General features: G+C 43.0%; 1 protein-coding gene across 1 annotated transcript in view; it reads left to right on the top strand.

Moving 5' to 3' along the window:
• Positions 1 to 389: 389 nt before the first annotated feature.
• kiaa1549la (KIAA1549-like a) overlaps positions 390 to 20,257 on the top strand; it is a gene marked incomplete at its 5' end in the record, with an annotated part of 117,599 nt that continues 97,731 nt past the window's right edge. The window contains one exon of the mRNA XM_080762257.1: positions 390 to 648. Coding sequence (XP_080618383.1) covers positions 390 to 648 — 259 coding nt within the window. The remainder of the gene's footprint in view (positions 649 to 20,257) is intronic.

The following is a 20,257-nucleotide window of genomic DNA, read 5'->3' on the forward strand; positions in this document are numbered from 1 at the left end:
GGCGTTTGAGGATGCGGGAATAACTGACCCGGGCGATCCGTGGCGTGGATGTTCACCAGGCAGCGCTTTGGGGGCGGGGGTGGGGGGGCTTTTTTTGTTCAAGGTAATTGACAAACGCGGCTTTTCAGCACCAAGTGGAAATGGAGAGCGCCTTATTGCAGTCGCATTAGGGGGGCTTGCTTGACACGCGCACACGCGGGGCACACACACAACAAACGGCATACGGTTTTTGCATTTCTCTCTCTCTGAGCCTCCTTTGGTTATAGGGCTCATGGAGAGACTGTCTACACCTGGGGCAGGTCGATGATCATCATCAGACGCCGTTCGCACAACGACAGACAAAAGCGTTAGATGAATTTGTTTCTTGGATTAATTAATTGGTTGACCAAATGGCTTCCAAATGTGCGCGCGACTTCAGCAGCAGCAGCAGCAGCAGCAGCGGCGGCGGTGGCCCGGGAGGTGCTTGTTGGAGGACTGTTGGCGAGGAAGGGATAAACAAAACGGGATGGAGAGATCATGATGCCGCTCCGGGGACCGTGGTCGTGGGAAGGAAGACACGGGCGCTGATGTTGGACTCGATGCTGGCCAGGTGTCTCCTGACCACCGGCATCCTCCTGCTGTTGATGCAGTGTTCGTTGGCCGCCACTGGTAAGATACATACATACTGTGTTATGTGACTGACCGCTACTGCATGTATATGTGTGCTGTGTGTTAACCAACCTGTAAGCAGTGCCACTGGTGGGAGAGGGGGAAAAAAGTACTCAAATCTATCAATACTGCAATATGGAAATAATCTGTTGCAAGTAAAGACAAAAAAATCTAAATTTACTTGAGTAAAAGTACAAAATAATTTGGTATAAAAATATAAGCACAAAAGTAAAAGTATACTATACTCCATTATGCAGAATGTCCCATTTCAGAAGTTTTCAAATGTCTAAAATCTTCTAGATCTGCTATTTTCAAATGGCCGGAATGTGCACTGCATATAGGGCTGAAGTATAATAAGTATAATGTTTTCAAATATGTGTGGTGGAGTAAAAGTATATCATTTTGCATCCGAGATGTGTAGTGGATTAATCTGTCTTAACGATGATGTCACTGGTGGACGGGTTTCTGAACTGCCCACAGCCCTCCTATGAGACACAGGGCTGTATTTTGCATGTCTTAAGTACCAGGTCTTATTACCTAACTTGAGTAAACTAAAGACCTGGAGGCGTGATCAATGCTCTTTGGCCACTCAGAATAGCCAAATGGCATTGATCACGCCTCCAGGTCTTTAGTTTACTCAAGTTAGGTAATAAGACCTGGTACTTAAGACACGCAAAATACAGCCCACAGACTGAGTAGAAAAGAATTGTGCCATTTTTATCATGGTTATTAGAGAGGACCTATTATATGAAGATAGGTTGAATAGTGGTGAAGTGGTACACTGGATATGTGCTGATGTGTGACGTGTTGACCAACCTGTAAGAGTTGTAATGGGCATTTTTGTGTTCTGAAGGCCAACAATATGGACTCAATCATGAAGTGAAAGTGGTGGCCATTATATCGACTCCCGCCTAATGTTATTGGGTAACACGTTGAGAATAGAGACTAGGTCAGGCAAGCTCTTCTACTCTACCAACAATGCATAGACCTTTTGCAATTTACAATTTACAATTGAGCGGCTCATCTGTTCATTGTAGGCTGGTCTGGAATGGACCATGCCATGTTAAGTGGAATTTATTCTTGTAAAGTTGCTTTTTGAGGTGTTTGTTATTTTGTATTGACCTGTTGAAAATGACTGGTCTAGGCTACTTGGGGTTTAACAGCCTGTAATTTAAAAAAAACGACTACGTTACATGTATTCATTGCGTGTAAAACACATAAATAATGGCCCTTGATATGCAAAAGGTTGAAAACCACCATGGCATAGTTAAGAGGACAGAACCTCACCTGGCAGCTGTATCCATAGCCTTCCTTTGATATTATGGGTGAAAGGATTCATTCAAACACCATGTTGAACCAACCCTGGGGGTCAGCTACAGAACCAGAAGACGTTTCATAGTTGCTATGAACAAATTATTAATGATCTCTGTATAGCCATGCATAGAAAAATAGCAGCAGTGGATTAAATGTTTTATTGGCCCAAGAGAGTCCATTGCTGAGTGGAGCCAAAGAGATCTTTGCTGCTTGCATTTTCACACTAAGCATATATCATTTAGCCTACTAGTACCCACTTGAAGCCCAGAAGTATTCGCCACAAATAGCATGATCTACAAGCTCACAATGCGTTGCAATATGGCACGTTTTGAACGTGTAGATTTGCTTGTACTGTAGTTCTGAGTTCATACAGCATCTGAACTGAATTTCAATGACAGACGTTTCGTCTGTGATGAAGGCTGGATAGCCGAAACGTCTGATGAAGGCTGGATAGCCAAAACGTCTGTGATGAAGGCTGGATAGCCAAAACGTCTGTGATGAAGGCTGGATAGCCAAAACGTCTGTGATGAAGGCTGGATAGCCGAAACGTCTGTGATGAAGGCTGGATAGCCGAAAGGTCTGTCATTCCATCAAGACTGCATTCTTATATTAGGTTTTATTTTTGCATGATGGAATGACAGACGTTTATTCATCAGTGTGGTGGACACTGATGAATAAAAACTAAAAACGCAGTCTTGGTGTTGCGACCCATTACCCTTTATTTTTTACAATGTGATTTCAACGGGTAAACGCACCATAAGTCAGAGCACGGTGGTCACAAGAAAAGTTATCAGCTGAATTTCAAAACTAAGGTACATTTCAGCCTGTAGGATTATCAGCCTTGCCTAGCATCAGTGCGGTTATAGGGCCTATATATATCAAAGTCTTGACATTCTCAAGGTGCGACCTGCAGGGCTGCTACAGAGTCTTTTACTCTGTAGAGTAGAGTAGACCTATCTGTCTTATCTACCCAATGTTGCATTGTGTTAGATATATTGAAACCAACATTTTCCTCTGAAAATTGTCAAGATTTGTTTGGGCAAAAATGGTCTAAGGAAACACAGGCCATATTGGTCTGTTTGTGGGGTCCATATGCACGGTTATCCAGGCATTTTGACAGCAGTTAAGGCAGCTGAAGGTTATTTGTGACCTGCCGCCTGGCTGTGTGTTTTTATTTATAGTCGGTGTTTCTGTGCACAAGGAAGAAATGGACTGTTAATATACCCTCACCCTTTTTTACCAGTCAAAATGTCTGCTGTGGAAAAAGGTCTGTTTCAGTTACTACACGTATGGATCTTTATGAGAACTGGTTGACTAGTTCATTAATATACTGGCTGGCTGACTGCATTGATTGTCTTGTCTTGTCCTGTCTGATTGTAGTGGATGGCTTGATTTGTAGACTGAATGATTGTCAGACCGACTGGTGGCCTTGTCAAGTTACAAGAGTCAAATGATCATTTTTGCACCATGCTTGTAAAATAAAAATATTTTATGAATTTGAAAAAAATATTCAATGAAGAAATGAAGATAAAGCCAAGACACTAGATGCGTGCTTGTGTGTGTGCGTGAGTGCGTGCGTGCGTGCGTGCGTGCGTGCGTTTGAGTAGGTGTTTGAAGTGTTTGAGTAGGTATTTTCTTTAACGGTCCACGGAGATTATCATCGTCAGTCAATAACTGAGATCTATTGGGCTCTGTTGCCATGGGAACAGATCAGCTGTGTGTGTGTGTGTGTGTGTGTGTGTGTGTGTGTGCTTGCGCGTGTGTGCGTGTCAGCTATTGTAAAAGCACCTGTGTCATGTTAAGTCTATAGCGTAATGGTTAGTGTTATTGGTGTCGCGCACTGTAAATAAAATAACCCACGCAAAATCACACCACAGATGACACTGAATTCCAGACTAGCCCTTTCCTTACCGTAATCGGATCATATCCAAAAAACAAGTGGTACAGGCGAAAAATGACATAACTCCATTCAGAGCCCAGAGCATGCTCGCTGAGTCTTATTTATACTCTAGTTCGCCTTTTCACGGCAAAAACACTGTGGAGCGGATCTGGTCATTATGAAAATGAGATGTTTCTGGGAAAAAAATATATCATTTTAGAGCAATCAAAATAAGCAATTTAACGTAAGACCCAGTGTGCACGGTCAGATCTGCGGTGCGCTCTGGATGGAGTTATGTCATTTAATTTTCACCTGAAACAGTTCATTTATGGATCATATACTGTAATAACATCAGATTCTCAGATTCAGGTAAAGAAATGGTTTAGTCCGTAATTATGACAGGGCTTTTGGGTGATTGTTGTGTACCTTGAAGTTCTTCTGAGTCAGACAGTGTGCTTGTTTGTGGAGTCAGTGTAAACTGGACTCTTAACCTTTGCCCTCAGCTTCTATAGACACATTGTTTTCATCCATTCTATCCATTGTTTTCATCTATTCTATATCTCCATTGTTTTGCTTGGCCCCTAGACAATGCCCCAGTGGGACTACAGCTCTGCAAAATGTTAGAAAGGTTATAGTGCAATAAACCTTTCCTTGTACTACTACAGTGCAAGAAACGTATACAGTATTGTCATTTCTGTAGGCTACTGTGTTTAATAGATCATAATAAATCATATCAAATGTGATTAAATTGGCCACAAAGTGCTTTAACCCATTCTGAACGGGAACGCATTTTGGTGTTCGCATCATGTTATGCTTTAGCTATTGAAAAATAGCAGATCTACAAGCTCGTAGCGCGCCACCGAGTGGCGCGCTACGAGCTTGTAGGTCTGCTATTTTTGAAAAATCGAGAACGACTGACATTTTTAGAATCTGATCTCAGGTCAGAATGGGTTCATCAGACCAGTGTGTGTGTCCAGTGGAAACCTCGTATGAATCTGATCTCAGGTCAGAATGGGTTAACTCAGTGGAGTGCAAATCTCTGTCCGGAGCCACACCCCAATTATAATATCGTTGTTGTCGGGTAGAAAACTCTTAACTCCATATTTTAACTTTTTTTCATAAATGAATGCCCTGCTTGATCATACGTACTGCGGTGTCACACAAAAGTATTAAAAGTAGCCAATCTGCAAGCTCGAAACGTGGCACAAGGCGATGAGTTTTGAGCTTGTAGATTCTGCTACTTTTGAATTTGAATCCAGAAACGTTTTGGACATATAAGGTTTCCACTCAACAGAGATTCTATGTACAATGTCTAATGCATGCGTTTATCTCTCTCTCTCTCTCTCTCTCTCTCTCTCTCTCTCTCTCTCTCTCTCTCTCTCTCTCTCTCTCTCTCTCTCTCTCTCTCTCTCGTCTCTCTGTGTTTAGTGCCCAGAGAGACAATGCGTGCACTTGCAGGTGTGTGTGGTTATCGGTATGATTTAGTGTTTTTGGTGTCCTGTGCGTGCACCATGCACATGAAGCGTGCACAGCCGTGTGCCTCTCTGCCACACCAGGGAGTGTGATGAATAGAGGGTATGCGCAAGCATAAAGTGGGCAGGAAATCAAGTGGCAAATCGAGTGGCAGAGTGAGTTTAACACCGTTTAACGTTGTTTAATGATCAATCAGATAGGACTGTATGGGCTGAAAGTAGTTTTTCCCACCCAGTAGGCGTTCCCACATGACTTCCTGGTATGGATGATGATGTCATGCGCCATACCCTCTACCCTGCACTCTTCTAGAGATGTGGAAAATTATGTGAACAAATTATTTTAACGCAAAAGTCTGCGTTCAAGTTCAGTGGAGTTCCGATAAAAAGCAATTCTCCTTAATGCTGCCTTCGGGTATATATGGCATGGAAAGGAGTGGCATTTGCATTTCTTTCACCATAGTAAAATGTTGCATTCATTCATGGTCTGGACTCTGGAGAGGGCAGTTGTTTTACAGATGGGTAAAAGGGCAGTGACTCAAGCCCCCCTTGATGTCTATAGTGTTACGTGCTAGGGATGTGTAAATGTGTCCAAAATGAAAATCGATTTGTATAATTCAATATTAACGATTAATCGATTAATCGGGAGGGGGGGGCGTTTTTTTTTTTTTTTTAATATATATATATATTTTTAATTTGAACCCTACAAATCTTCCCCCCAAGGGGTACCTAAGTCAAAAATGTTTGGGAACCCCTGATTAGTAGTAGTTGATTAACAATAATTTTAAGTTAATAAGGGTCCATTTGGTTACTAACTCCATCTTTTAAATGAGGACCACTGGTGGTCCCTGGTCCAGTGTTGAGCCAATTGATCACCATAGCAACCCCAGCCTAGGCCTGATTAGGTAAATTCCCAACACCTGCTAAATCCTCCAAACCTGTATCTTGATTGGAATCAATCTCCACTCACACTCCTCTCAGTCATGCAGCTACACAGACACATCCTAGGCACACTTTGGTAGGCATATAGCCCTATCCTGTTTGGATGACAATATTGCCTTTCCAACAGATTTTAATTTAAAAAAAACGAGAAAAAAAAAACGATTATTGATTATTAATTTTCATAATCGATTTCGGGTCCTATTAACGATAATCGATTAATCGGACCCTACGTGCCTGCATGGGATCCATACAATGTTGTCTTGACAACAGTGTTGACCTCAACGAGGTGAAGGCAAATTAATATAAGAAAGTTTAAAGCAACCTGCATGACAACTCTCCTGTGTATCCCATTCCCCACGCGTGGATAAAGGAGAGGGTAAACTAAGTATAGGAGCTGTTTGTAAGTGGATGAAGGAGAGGGCAAAGTAGGAGCTGTTTAGAAGTGGATAAAGGAGAGGGTAAACTAAGTAGGAGCTGTTTGTAAGTGGATAAAGAAGAGGGTAAACTAAGTAGGTGCTGTTTAGAAGTGGATAAAGGAGAGGGTAAACTAAGTAGGAGCTGTTTGTAAGTGGATAAAGAAGAGGGTAAACTAAGTAGGAGCTGTTTAGAAGTGGATAAAGGAGAGGGCAAAGAAGGAGCTGTTTAGAAGAGCATTGAGTGTCGCGCCTTAATATTCCATTCAGCCATTCTGCTTCTGCTCTCTTAAGAGATGAGAAGAAAAAAAATCTCTCACCCTCTACTGCAGCACGCAGCCTAGAACCTCTCTGTATGTCTGTCTGTCTGTCTGTCTGTCTGTCTGTCTGTCTGTCTGTCTGTCTGTCTGTCTGTCTGTCCACATGTATGAGTATGTCTGTCTGGCTGGGTAGGGTCTCTCGGAATGTCACAGATTTATTTTGGAATTCGGAACCTGTTTTTGGACCTGTGAAGAGCTCTACTGTGTAGTGTGTGTAAGCTATAGCTAGCTAATGTTAGCTATGTTTTTTTTTTGTCTTTTAACCTGTAGCACTAGCTAGCTATTATAAAAATAATAATAAAATTAAATAAATTCCTTGCGACCCATCCTTCCAGCGAAAAAATAAAAAATTTAATATAATAAAATAAATTCCCTACCGACTCAGCCCAAAAATGACAGCCAACCCGGAGACCAATCTATTCTTTTGCTTTTGCCTAATATAATGGAGTTCCACTGTGCACGCTACCACATAACAATGTACCTGTATTTACTTATCATCATACATGCATTCCTGTTTAATAGTTATAAGTCAAAGAGACCAAAAATGGAACCTCAGGGCTCAAGTTTGGGCCACTGCAGCATAGTTTACACTCCCTGGTACGACAGTGTCATGTAAAAATTTAAAAAGCAGATCTACAAGGCAAGCTCATGTGTTGCTGTGGGGTGCGGTGTGAGCATGATGGGCTAATTTCACTGCCTGTGACAAAGTATAAATCGGGCTAATGATCAGAGAGGACGCCTGAGTGTAGTGGCTGATACAGTATAACTTTTGCTGATCATCATCCATCAACGCTCATCAATCAAACGTGATCAATTATGTTTATTTAGTGCACTGTACAGCAATTTAGCGCCCATCTGAATTCCTAAGATTTTGTAAATGGCAATTGGCTGGGGAACAGAGCTCAAATAGTCTGATACTGTCACAATGTTTGTTTATATAGTTAATTCATTTAAGAAGCTTTTCTCACGAGAGAGAGAGAGAGAGGGGGAGAGATGGAGAAACAAATTAATACATTAACTTTAATTAATTATTCCAAAACCGCCAGTGGAACCAATATTTTTAGTTAACTCTGAGACTTTGGCTATTTGGGCATTTGTACACTCTCAGAGTTATGGGGGTCCTTGAATTAAAAGGTTTGAGAACCACTGGACACTAAATGGAACAACAATATGAAGTACAGTAGTACGGAAGTAGGAAAGCGGCCCTGGAAGTTCTGTGTGCATAGAGCCTATTAGAGAGCTCTAAAATTGCGGGCGGCTGTGGCTCAGGAGGTAGAGCAGGTCGTCCAATGATCCCTGGGTCGGCGGTTCGAATCCCGGCTCCTCCTGTCCACATGTCGAAGTGTCCTTGGGCAAGACACTGAACCCTACATTGCCTCCAATGAGTCGGTCGGTGTGAGCTCGCCACCGTTGGTGTGTGAATGTGGGAAGTGACTGGCGTCGACTGTTCGCCGCTTCACCTCCCAATGTATGAATGAATGAACCATTGTAAAGCGCTTTGAGCACTTGGAAAAGCGCTATAAAAATGCAATTCATTATAAAATAATACGCCCAAGCTCCACTGACTTTGTTGCTTCACGTTGCGTCTGTCTCGCGGTGTCAAAAAATGTACCGGTGGCGAATTACAGCCATCGACTGCAACGCAACGTCGGCAGTGGAGTGGAGCACCCTTCATTGATTAAAAAGGGAACATCGCCTGTGGTGACGGTTGACGTGAGACGCCCGATGGCTGCAGCGCATGGAGCCCCGGCGTAAGCAGCTGTTGGTTGTCGGTTGGTTGAGAATGCTTGATTACATCCTAATATAAATGCACCACGTCTCGTCTGTGTGTATGTATGTGTGTACTTGCGTCTGTAATCAGCATAGCTGGAGAACTGTGGGGAGGTGGCGGTGGCTCAGGGGTAGAGTGGCTGGATGGTAAACGCATGGTTGCCTGTTCGAACCACCGCCATCGGATCGGTGTCTGAATGGGTGTGTGAATGGGTGAATTGATGCACAATCTATCTAAAGCGCCTTGGATAAAGGCGCTATATAAATGCACCATTTACCATTTAAATGCACCATTTGCATTTACCATTCACCCCACCGCCTTCAAAATTGATACACGCGTTCCACATCGCCTTTCTGTGTGGAGTTTGCATGTTCTCCCCGTGTCCCCTAGGGTAGGTAGTGGTACCCTCACAAAAGAACATGAAATAATCCTAAATCCTAAAGTAATCCTGATGAAAGGAACTGAAATAACGTGTTCCTTCCACGTGCAGAGGAAGTGTAGCGCCCATAGGATTAGATTAGATTAGATAATTGACACTGGGTGAAAAAATGGGTTGCAAAATCGTGGGATAAAAAAAAAAGGCTCTGCCTGGGATCTGGCATCATCACAATGATGTTTTGAAATCTGCATATAGGCCTATTCCATATTTGGACATGCCTGACAAATAGGGGCCAGGGCACCGAGTTCATATGAGCTGTATGCATCGGCCAGCAGTTTATTAATCATGCCAGTCTGCTCATGCGTCTGCAGCTAAAGCTGTATGCATTAATTATCACAGCAGTAATGACACTCCCCGGATCACAAGGTAATGAGGCTTCAGTGCTCGGTGACATAACGATGCATTTTGATGCTGTGTTCTACAGCAGTTTGTATTCATTCAGATTGTACTCATTCAATAAGGATGACAGTAGAAGATGGCCTATTCTGAATCACGATCATTGCTGTCTCTAATATGTTGTTTTTTTTAACTTAAGAACAGGTGAGAGCCGGCGAGCTATTGCCGTAGCCAATTTTAATATAGGATATACAGATTTTACAATTATTTAGTTTTCCAAATGTAAGCAGAAACTGATTCTACGACGTCAAACATTCTGTTAACGATCAACTGAGAAAAGTTTGGTCAGCCTACATCCGTTTATCTAAATGTTGCTCTTACCCTGTAGTAGCTTGCTGGACACACACACACACACACACACACACACACACACACACACACACACACACACACACACTTACTTTGCATCTTGCTTAGTCTGTTGACGTTGCTCCAAATAGGATTTATGAGTTGATTATTGTGGTTGTGTCTTTCGCCTGTGACCGATGCGTGATCCGCAGACTTTATCACAGGAGGGGCAGGGGAAGCTATCAGTGGAGGTCGGTGGACCTTTGGCACGTTGCTGTACTCTCCTCTCTGTGAGCTTCTCCTGAAGACAGGTGATCAGGTGATTCCCTGGTGGCAGGTAGAGCTCCAGGTGTGGCAATCAAAAGCTCTTGATGTCACACTTCTTCAGGAGGGTATTAATGTGGTCTTTGTACAGCTTTTTCTTGCGCCTCAGCAGACCTTTTGAGTTTGACCATCTGGAAACTAGCCATAGAGAATCTGTCGGGGTAGACGGTGGGCTGGCATACGGATCACATGCCCGACCCATCGGAGTTGTTTTTTGAGGAGCGGTGTGATGCTGGGTGTGTTGGTCCGGTCATATATTTCATTATATATTTCAGTGTAGGGCACCCTGTCTGCCTCCTGCACAAGTATTTGCGTTGGAAAAATAGTAAAATACATATAATACGTATGGGGATATTGCCGGATGCACGAGTTACCAGGTAAGAAAAGGAGTCATGGCCCCAAGTCATAAATGCCTGCTTCTTCTTCTTTTCGTGTCTTTGAAGCATGTGGTGAGATGACAGTTTCCCACTTCTTTACACAGTCTTTTGCATTATTGTTGAACTCTGCGAGATCTTTTAAGCTGCACGGGTTGGGTAGTAGAGGGCAGACAAGGCAGTGCTGCATCGTATGGTCATCTCCTCCACATTCACAGATGGTTGGGCCGGTTTTGTAGCCCCATCTGGCCATAGCAGCTTTTGATCGCCTGCTATAGAAAAAGGATATATCAAGAACGAGTGGGATGGCTTGATCAGACTTAAGAGAAAGGAGGGAAGATAAATTCATGTTTTTTTTCCCCATCTAGTGTCTTGGCTTTATCTTAATTTCCTCATTGCAATTTCAAATTAATCAAATATAGATTTATTTTACAAACATGGGCCTTGTTCCAACTTCCAAATGATCATGGATTCTTGTAACATGACAAGGCCGTCAGTCGGTCTGACAATCAGTCAGCAAGTCAAGCCATCCACTATATAATCAGACAGCACGATAATCAATCCAGTCAGAGCCAGCCAGAAATAGCTGGCTCAATGGTGCAAAGTTATAAAGGAATTTGATTTAAATGCATGGCAAGCAGCAGACCTCTGCAGCAGCCTCTGTTGTTCACGGACGTGTGTGTATAGTCGATGAAGCACAGAAGCTTTAATTACAAAACTGTCTAATCAATTGTGTTGGCAAATTCAGGTATTTTTTAGTCACGGTTGTGGTCTTTAGTCTGCAGTCTGCACATAGATAATAGATTGTGTTTCACCCCCAGGTATGGCATGGATATGGACTACTGCCTCTAAGTGGAGATATTTGTTTAAAATAAGCATTACTTGACTAGTTTATATAGGGGCTTATGGTATGTAGTATGCAGGGCTGCTCTTTTCACATTTACTTTCAAAAATGCTACTTAAGAAAATTTGGAAATTCTTTCACAACCTTTGAAGATTCTACCTATCCATTTTTGGCTTTAATTGACATGACCAAAATAGGGATGCCAGGTTTGGTTTAAAAAAAGCCAGCTGGTGGCAGTGGCTAAGGGGTAGAGCGGCTGGTAGAACGGCCAGATGGGAACCGCGAGGTTCCCATTCCCGATGTGCAGGTTGGTGCCTTGCATGGTTTCCCTCCGCCATCGGTGTCTGAATGGGTCAATGTAATGGACATTCTATGTAAAGCACTTTGGATAAAAAAGCACTATATATGCATATGCACCATTTACCATCTAACCAAAAAAGAACGGACCAAATTTTGTTCCCGGCTGCTCATCCTAACAGTATTATATTGCATGTTACGGTAACGGTATTCTGAAGCACGGCATACTGGGTTTCGGTAGGAATCGATTGGAGGCCGAAGAGACTACATGTGGTCCCTGAAGTAGAGTAGGGGTCCCTGAGTACTGCATCATCTCTGGGTATGATTTCAGCATCATGGCTTGTTTTACCCTGCTCTGCGCAGTACTTCTCGCAGGTTGATGGATGATGCACTGCTGGAATCCTTTACACCCAGTGGTTCTCAAAGTTGTTCATGTCAAGGACCCCCAAAATGATACTCATTTGACCCCCCCATTTGAAAATACATGCAAAGGAAGGACCCCCATAAGAGAAGATTCTTTTTTAAGGCTCTAGCAGTGATTTTCATTTCAAGGACCCCCCGGTTTGACCTGAATTAGGCTACGGCCCCCCATTTAATGGTATTTCTATCTCTGGGACACACAAGATATATTGTAAAATCACTGGTAATTTAACTCAGAGAGTTAAATGGACCCTAACGGGTTTTGGTTCCATTTGTACACTCTCTGAGACTGAGTCTATTTGGTTCCTAACTATCAACTCCCTCAAGGACCCCTAGGGGTCCCACTTGGGAACCACTGCTTTACACAAAGAAAAGACACTGAAAAGAATTGATGGAAGGCTGGTTTTTGATGTTCAACAAAGCGCTTTCAAGGCAGCAGGGATGGGTTGTATTGCCTGCATGAGTGGCACAGATTGACAGCAGGGACAAATATAACATAATTTGCCCTGAAGGGAAAATGATGACATATAGCCTACTGTACAGTAAAATGCGGTTATTTTCTGCCATTTCCATGTCGACCTATGTTACTTTTAACAAAATGAATTGTGGTGTTTTAATTGTCAAAACTCAAAACCAGAAGCGTTTTTGTTACTGTATAATAGTTTCCAAAGGCCCTGCTTCCTGACCAGATTGTTTTGTCGCCATTGGGAGATTTGTTAGTGTAAAAAAAAAAAACATTTACAGATTTGCAATGCTAATCGTTAAGCATTCCCCCATAAAAATTGCTATCTTGTACCCCAGCCTAAATCCCTAAAACACCTCCGCTACCCGTTACATTATGCATACGGTAGGTGTGGTTTGGGCGTTACAATAATGAAACCAATCACCGTGCCACATACCTTTGCCTTTAAGAGAAGACCCATTTATTACCCATTAAACCCCAGGGGGGTCCAGGGGGGAAAATCAAAAACATCAGAGTTGGAACCTGAGACCAATTGGGTCTCCATTTACCCGCTGAGAGCTGTTCATGAGGTGGACAGCCGCTGCCTCCACCGGTGGGGGATTGCAGGGGCTTAAGAGGATATATGCCCGGTGATATCTTGCCTTACACATTGCCCATGGATGAGCCACGCGCTTCGCTATACCTTGGAATACATTTATATTTCATACAGAGGTTTGTTTAGTGTGTACAGTATAGCTCATCTATCTCTCACTCGCATTATAGCAGGGACTTTGTGCTAAACCTCCACCGGCAAATGTGGAGGGAGGAGTCGGCAAAATGTATACGTGCAGGCCGCAAGATACCATTTACGGATAGTGGAAGGTTCTAAACACGCTATATGCGGGTAAGACATGGCATACGTTACGTTACGGCCCTCAGACTGTCTGTGAAGATGAGCATGACATCTTTTCCATATTGTTTATAAAAGGCGTACACAACATTCGTACACAACATCTGGGCAGCAGATGTTGATCATTCTATCTACACGCTTGTAGATCTGATATTGCAACAGTAACTCAGTCTTAACACCAGTATCCGCCTGCCGTCACCTCGCATCCGCCTGGGTGACGGCAGACTGCTGGGCGACCGCTGGCATGGGGGGGGGGGTCAGATCAACATATGGAATGAATTCTGTATTGGCCATATACATTATATATGGAGCGTGTCACTGTCACGAGGCGTGACGGACTGACTTTCATAGTAAACAGCGACCTATACAGTCGCAATTAACAAGATGGAGGCAGACTCCCAGGTGTGTATCATTCTTCACTTCTACTAGGAAGCCTTTGAACACTATAACCTTCCATAAGGCTCTGAGTTGACTCTTGACATGGTGCCAGGCATGCACCCAGCTGCAGTAATTGGCCCTGTCTGCTTTTCCAAGCCAAACATTTCGAGAGCGAGAGCACCTCAACATTCTCTCTCTAGTGTCTGTCTGACTTACACACACACACACACACACACACACACACACACACACACACATACACACACACACACACACACACACACTTACACACACTTACACACACCACTGCTGTCAACTTCATTAGGGTAACATATATCCTTTATGCTATGAAATTAATAAGGCATTCCTGGTGTGAGAGAGAGAGAGAGAGAGACAGACATGCATGCATGTGCACGCGCGCAACTTATGACGCAGAGCAACATTTTGAATATTTCCCTAGCTTGTATATGAAGTACATTATGCATGGCAGGCCCTCTTACAAATCATGGGGGTAGGCAGAATCCCCTTTCAATAATTTGATTTTATAATCCCAATTAGCCACGGCTCTTACTTTTTTTCCCCCCATCTCTGGGGAATTGTAAGAGGATGCATGTAGTATGTACAGTACTGTATATCCTCTCCGATTTGATCACATAGCCCAGCTGTAATGTGTACAGTAAGGATTAATAACTTTCACCACAGTCACGTGTGAAAAAAGCACTTTGATGTGCAAAGCGTCTGCACGTGTGAGCTCTTCTCCTGTTAAAGACTGTTTGTGTGTGCAAAGGATACACAGACTTGTGTGTGTGTGTGTGTGTGTGTGTGTGTGTGTGTGTGTGTGTGTGTGTGTGTGTGTGTGTGTGTGTGTGTGTGTGTGTGTGTGTGTGTGTGTGTGTGTGTGTGTGTGTGTGTGTGTGTGACTGTGTGTGTGTGTGTGTGCACAGCACACACAACAACACTTCCTACCAAATGTCATGCGATGCAGGCAAGGTGGTGCAGTTGAATTACTGCTTGTGCTGATGTAAGAATGTCTTAGAATTAGAGAGAAGCTAAGATATGTCTGGTAGTACCCTTATAAAACACACACACACACACACACACACACACACACACAAACTAGATGCTTTGCTGCTGTAATGGAGTCAATTTTACAAATGTGTATTGCCAGTAGTTTTTTAGATGTATTGAATGGCAAGTGGTGGATGGCCTTGACATCACCATTACATTCTAGAAGTAAAAGTAGCCTACTGAAAACTGGAAATACTCCAGTAAAGTAAAAAAAGAAAAATGCTGCAACATTTTACTTAAATACAGTACTTGAGTAAATGTACTTACTTTCCCCCACTGGATGAAATGATGGCTCTCTGGTCATTCAGTCTCGTTCATGGCTTATAAACCCCAGGGGGGTCCAGGAGGGAAAATCTAAAATATCAGAGTTGGAACCTGAGACGTTGACCAGCCCCATTTACCCGCTGAGAGCTGTTCCTGAGGTGGACAGCCGCTGCCCTCTCCGGCGGGGGATTGGGGCTTAATAAGAGGTTTTAAACAGCCTCAAAGAACAGAGGTCAGAGCTCAGACCCCATGGCATTGATTTCTTTTTAGCAAAGAGACTCTGGAATATCTGGTTTCAAAGTTGTTCCACACATTGAATGATCCTATAGTAAGTAAGTAAATTCAATTTATAAAGCATCTTTCAAAACAATGTTACAAAGGTGCACAACAGTGGACAACAATGTAAAACAAGTCACACAAGAGCAAGAACAAGAAGTAAACGCAAGACATTGACCTGCACAAATGGGTCAGATACAAATTTCATAAGCTTACAAAATGTAAATGTGAATCATGTAAATAAATGTAAATGTTTTTGAACGAGTTCTTAAAACCGTGAACAGACTCCTGCATATTTTGTTGGCAAGGGCAGGACAAAGCAACCACTGCAAAGAATGCTTCTTGTCCTTTTCAAAGTGTCACATTATCACATGTCATTCTAATGTTCATTAAAATAAACAATAATGAAACAAAAAATAGTAATCCGGTGGACGTGGGGATCCACGTAGGATTGGACTAGTGGCTGATCTCAGTTCATGTAACCATCCTGTCAGTCATCTGATCCACGTAGGATTGGACTAGTGGCTGATCTCAGTTCATGTAACCATCCTGTCAGTCATCTGATCCACGTAGGATTGGACTAGTGGCTGATCTCAGTTCATGTAACCATCCTGTCAGTCATCTGATCCACGTAGGATTGGACTAGTGGCTGATCTCAGTTCATGTAACCATCCTGTGACGTCAGTCATCTGATTCTGAACACGGTTTCCACAGTGGGCTGGGATCCATTTGTGGGTCGCGGATTTTTTTTTTATGGTTTCCTACATTTTGTTTTCATTTTATTTCAAAACATTTAAAAAAAACATTTCCCAAAAAAGCAAAACGTTTCATGAATTTATTAAACGAATTCAGTGATCTCTCGATTTCTTTCCAGTAATGTCATGGAAAAATCAAATTAATTAAATCACTAAGACAATAAATGTTTATAGTAGTGAAAATAGCACAGCGCAAAGTCAATAGACCGCTTGGTGGCAGCCAAGAATATGGACTTTTTTTTTGTAACCATCATTTTCTTTCTTCTTTTTTTCACAAACGAACAATACATGACAACACAAAATCCGACAATAAAATCACTTACAAATAATAAAACAATACAATACATACATAAATACAGTACAAGAAGGGCACAACAACAACGGAGTCCTTATGGCCACAAGACCAGAATACAATTATCCAGTTCCAAACGCATCCGTTAGATGAGATAATAAATCGTCCCCATATCTTTTCAAACGGCTTTTGTTTATTCTTTAGAGTACAAGTATTTTTTTTCTTCCAAACCACTGAGGGATACTTGGTGTGCCTATCTTTTTCCATGATAAAGCAATAGCCCTTTTGCTTGTAATGAACATCTATCTATAAATGAACCCTGTCTCTGTCTGTCTGCCTGTGTGTGTGTGTGTGTGTGTGTGTGTGTGTGTGTGTGTGTGTCTAATCCACGTAACTTGAGAACCGTTCGGCCCACCGACTGACTCTTGTCAACTTCCCTCCCCCGCCCTTCTGCCACCAGTTTGACCTAGGCCAGTGAGACGCGCCTCGAGGACCTCCCTAGGGAGACGCCCGAGAGGCGTCCTAACCTGATGCCCCCGGGGTCTCCTCCCAGTGGGACGTCCCTAGGGAGACGCCCGAGAGGCATCCTAACCTGATGCCCCCGGGGTCTCCTCCCAGTGGGACGTCCCTAGGGAGACGCCCGAGAGGCATCCTAACCTGATGCCCCCGGGGTCTCCTCCCAGTGAGACGCCCGAGAGGCATCCTAACCTGATGCCCCCGGGGTCTCCTCCCAGTGAGACGCCCGAGAGGCATCCTAACCTGATGCCCGAACCACCTAAGATGGCTCCTTTCCAGGCGAAGAAGCAGCGGCTTCTTCGCCTGGAAAGGAGCCAGCTCTACTCAGAGTCTCTCTCGCGTGATTGAACTTCTCACCCTTCTTCTCACCTGTTTTTCCACATTAGTTGGAACGTACTGTTTATTTCCTTTTTCTGTTCTGGCTCCTTCCTTCATTTCTTCTATGAAGACCTGAGTTAAAAGCATTCACTCTGAAAGAATATATATTCAAAGATTTGCGCCACATTTTTACGATTAAAAAAAAATAGCAGACCTACAAGCTCTATGAGCTTGTAAATCTGCTATTTTTCTATAGCTAAATTATAACATAATGTTTAAACACCAAAAGGGGTTCCCGGCGCCCAAAATGGGTTAAACTGTGAATGATCCATCCTGGCATGTTTCTTGTATGAAACCAAATGTGTTACAAGATGTATTTATATTGGCTACATGATGTCTTATGTTGTCATTTAGTGCCCTAGATTTGGCTGGCAAACGATTTATGTCATACCTAAAAGTCCATAGATTTGGACGATTTGAACGATTTACCCCCAAAAATTGAGGTAGGCTACTAAGCTACCGTATTGGCAGTGAGCACAAGAAAAGTCCCCATAATCTGTCCCAATAGTTCCCATTAGCGTGTGGGACAAACAGACCCTGCAAGACGTCTATCCTCCTGCAGAGCAATGCTGCAAAAAAAGCCACAGGGTACGAGATGAAAAGTACAGGGTGTTTTTTTTTGTTTGTCTTAATACGAATCCCTGGCATGTAAGGTTATCTTGACACCTGCATAGACATGAAGGACCAACAGACTTGGCAGCAGGGATTTCTACTAGAGAAAGAGAGAGAGACCCCGTTTCTTGACCTTAAAGCGCAAAACGGTTTTGCGCCGCGGACAGAAGAAGCAGTGATGCGTTGTGTGCGCAGCTGGTTTTTAGACAGCTGGTTTGATGGGAATTAAGCTCCACCTCCGCGGACGATTGACGCGGATGAGGAGAGCGCTTTCCGGGAATCTGGCCGTCGCGCAAGTCGTCCGCGGAAGTGGAGCATTTTTTCGGGACCGTACCTATGTTCCCTCAGCCCTATGTTCCCTCGGGTCCGCGTCAATATGCCGACGGTCCGATCGACAACCTACCTCAAACCCTCACCCTAACCCTAACCTCCCCCGGGGCAGACACCTAAACCTAACCACCCACCCTCTCCCGATCCCCCAGCGCACCTCGGACCAATGCTCCTTCTGAGGGAACATAGGGCTGAGGGAACATAGGTATGTTTTTCCATCCACCAGCTGTCTAAAAACCCGCTTTTGAAGCTGTGCGCAGCCGAAAACGTGTGCAGCTCTTTTGATAGTGTGGCAGCACCCAGTGAGAGAGAGAGACTATGAACATTTAATCAGTCCCTGCTGCTTTAAGGTTGACTGGAAGTGAGCAGGATTTACGCCTGCTTGGCTCTCTATCCTTCAACTCATTACTGTAGCTGCTCACCTCTCTGCCTCTCTTAACACCTGTGTTTCTGTTCATTTATGTGTAGGCCCGTCTGTCACAATTATCACTTAATGAAGTCTTTAAAACATTACCCAACTGCACAAGGCAATTATTTGAGATTATCTCAATTATTTTTGCATAATCGTCAGAATCTGTTGGGGAAAACAATAAATAATAATAAAAGCATTGTGAGCTTGGCGATAAACTATTTTTGCTATTACAACAATTCATTCAATTATTAAATATATGGCCTGTTTTCATTTTCAATTATATGTTCCAATGCCAAAAACACAATTAAATCGTTAATCACAATTGAACTATTTGTGCGACAGTTAATCGACAACTAAAATGTCATTACCGTGACGGTTTGATGCGTCAGTTTCCACATGAGGCACCGGCGGTGAATCTAGAGTTTTGACATTTCCATGATGTGTTTATCCATGCATGTAACGTTAAGCATTTAAACGGCTTATCCCAAACTTGACATTAATCAGTTCATGTGGCATGCTGTTATCTTGAGGATTCTGTGCACAGACACAACTCGGCGGGACTCTTCTAAATCTGATCGCTTAAGGAACTGTGACGTTCATGTGCAATTTAAATGCCAGCCAAAAAGAAGTGTCTTGTGTGGAGAATCTGGGGATTCACATCACATCACATCCAAGACCGTGCCGCTGACGGGCGGAAACCGTGTGTCCAAAACTGTTACTTTTACAATGGACCCAAGGGGTGCAGGGGGGGGGGGGGTTTGGGGCCGACTTGAGCGCAACTTGACGTCCCCTGCACCTCATAAAACTGAGGGTGTCCGTCCACCCCCAATGTAGTTTAATCACAAGGTAATTACCTTTCATTGGTATATACTGTATTATTTTTTTTCACTTAATTTTTATTGAAGGAAGAACAGACAAAAAAACACAACTAACAAGACTATACGGAAAGAAAAAGACAAAAAGTAAAAGAAAAAAGGCTGCATTTTTCATATTACAACAAACATTCAAGGAAATCCTGCAATATCGCTAGGCTGAGAGAAGAGATTCCACTTTTCCCAATTTTTATAGAATTTATCCTCTTGTAGTCTCAGTATGAATGTTAGTTTTTCCATAGAATACAGTTCCTCAATAATGTCCATCCATTGATCTTTCGTTGGTGGGTCGGTATATACTGTATTTAAATATGTATAAAACTCACAGACAGATGTAACCACTTGCAACCTGGCAAATTTTTTATAGCAAAAATAGCAGATCTACATGCAAATAATGTGATGCTTTGTGAGATTTTAGGTTGGCTATTTTCGCTACGTTTGCGTGACACTGGAGTACAACGAAGTATGAAATATTATATTTATGAAAAAAACTAAACCCAGTTTTAAAAGTTAGCCCACACGCTTGCGGTCCTTGTGTTATCAGTCAGCCATACATCCTAGTGGATTCTGAGCCTGTGTGAATGAAAAGGGTTGAGTTTACCAAGGTGAGCAGC

The sequence above is a fragment of the Protomyctophum bolini genome (assembly GCF_963924005.1).
Source record: "Protomyctophum bolini genome assembly, chromosome: 4".
Classification (NCBI taxonomy): domain Eukaryota; kingdom Metazoa; phylum Chordata; class Actinopteri; order Myctophiformes; family Myctophidae; genus Protomyctophum; species Protomyctophum bolini.